A 963-nucleotide genomic window follows, 5' to 3' on the forward strand; every position below is an offset into this window, starting at 1 on the left:
ACCGGCCCCGCGCCGCACCACTGCCACCACCACCCGGGCCGCAGGAAACGCGACAACAAGGCCAGCACGTACGGCATGAATTACCTGCTGTCCGGCAGCCGCGCCGCCGCCTCCTCCCCGCCGGCCGCGCCGCCGGCCGCACCGCACAGCCCCGGCACCCCCTGGAAGAGCAGGAAGTACAGCCTGGGGGTACAGGGGTGAGCGCTCCTGGGGCTCCCTAAGTCACCCTTTCTTCCCCTCGCCCTGCCTGCCTGTCCTTCCTGCACTCGCACTCCCTGGGAAGGGGTGTGGGCCTGCTTCCCCAGGCCAGGGCGGCCTCGGGGTCCTTGCAGGAGCATGTCTTTTTATTGACTTTTTTTTATTTGCTCCCACGTCCCAGTTAAGAGGTGCAAGGGGGGCGGTGTGCACAAGTGGCACTGACCTGGCTTATTGGCTAAGGGCAAGGGAGGAGATGATGGTGGTGGGGGCGGGGTGGGGCAGCCGAACCTCCCCCAGGCTTTGGGGCTTGCATGCAGAGGGTGCAGCCGAACCTCCCCTAGGCTCTGGGGCTTGCATGCTCGCTGGGGCCTGGGGAGCCTCCAAAGCTGTAGACCACTGAGGGGCATGGGAGGGAGGATGCTGTTATGTGGGGGTACGTTTCGTAGATGTTAGGGCTGGAAAGGACCTTGTGACATCATCGGGTCCAGCCCCCTGCCCAAAGGGCAGGAAGTCAGCTGGGGTCAGATCACCCCAGCGACATAATCATCCAAATGCTGTTTGAAGGTGTCCAGAGACCTGCATGGGCTTTGCCAAATTTAATTTGGCCTTGAAAATTTTTTCTTTTTAAAAGTGCTGTTCGTAAGAGGACTGTTGCAAACTCTGCTTGGTGGCTTCATGATGGGGGTAGCTCCATGTGTAGCTGTGGAGGGAGGAGAGCAGCTCCCCTCTCCCGTGTGTGTGTGTGTGTGTGTGTGTGTGTGTGTG

General features: G+C 60.9%; 1 protein-coding gene across 6 annotated transcripts in view; it reads left to right on the forward strand.

The window, feature by feature from the left end:
• Window positions 1–8: 8 nt before the first annotated feature.
• PAPD7 (poly(A) RNA polymerase D7, non-canonical) overlaps window positions 9–963 on the forward strand; it is an 84,211-nt gene continuing 83,256 nt past the window's right edge. For 3 of the 6 annotated variants that reach the window (XM_019521008.1, XM_019521015.1, XM_019521030.1), the window contains exon 1: window positions 12–197. In XM_019521008.1, the coding sequence (XP_019376553.1) occupies window positions 76–197 (122 nt within the window). In that variant the 5' untranslated portion in view covers window positions 12–75. Of the gene's footprint in view, window positions 198–963 lie in introns of all 6 variants that reach the window. The other 3 variants (XM_019521023.1, XM_019521045.1, XM_019521037.1) reach the window with 2 other exon arrangements.

Source organism: Gavialis gangeticus, unplaced genomic scaffold (assembly GCF_001723915.1).
Source record: "Gavialis gangeticus isolate Ggan-Ray unplaced genomic scaffold, GavGan_comp1, whole genome shotgun sequence".
Taxonomy (NCBI): Eukaryota; Metazoa; Chordata; order Crocodylia; family Gavialidae; genus Gavialis; species Gavialis gangeticus.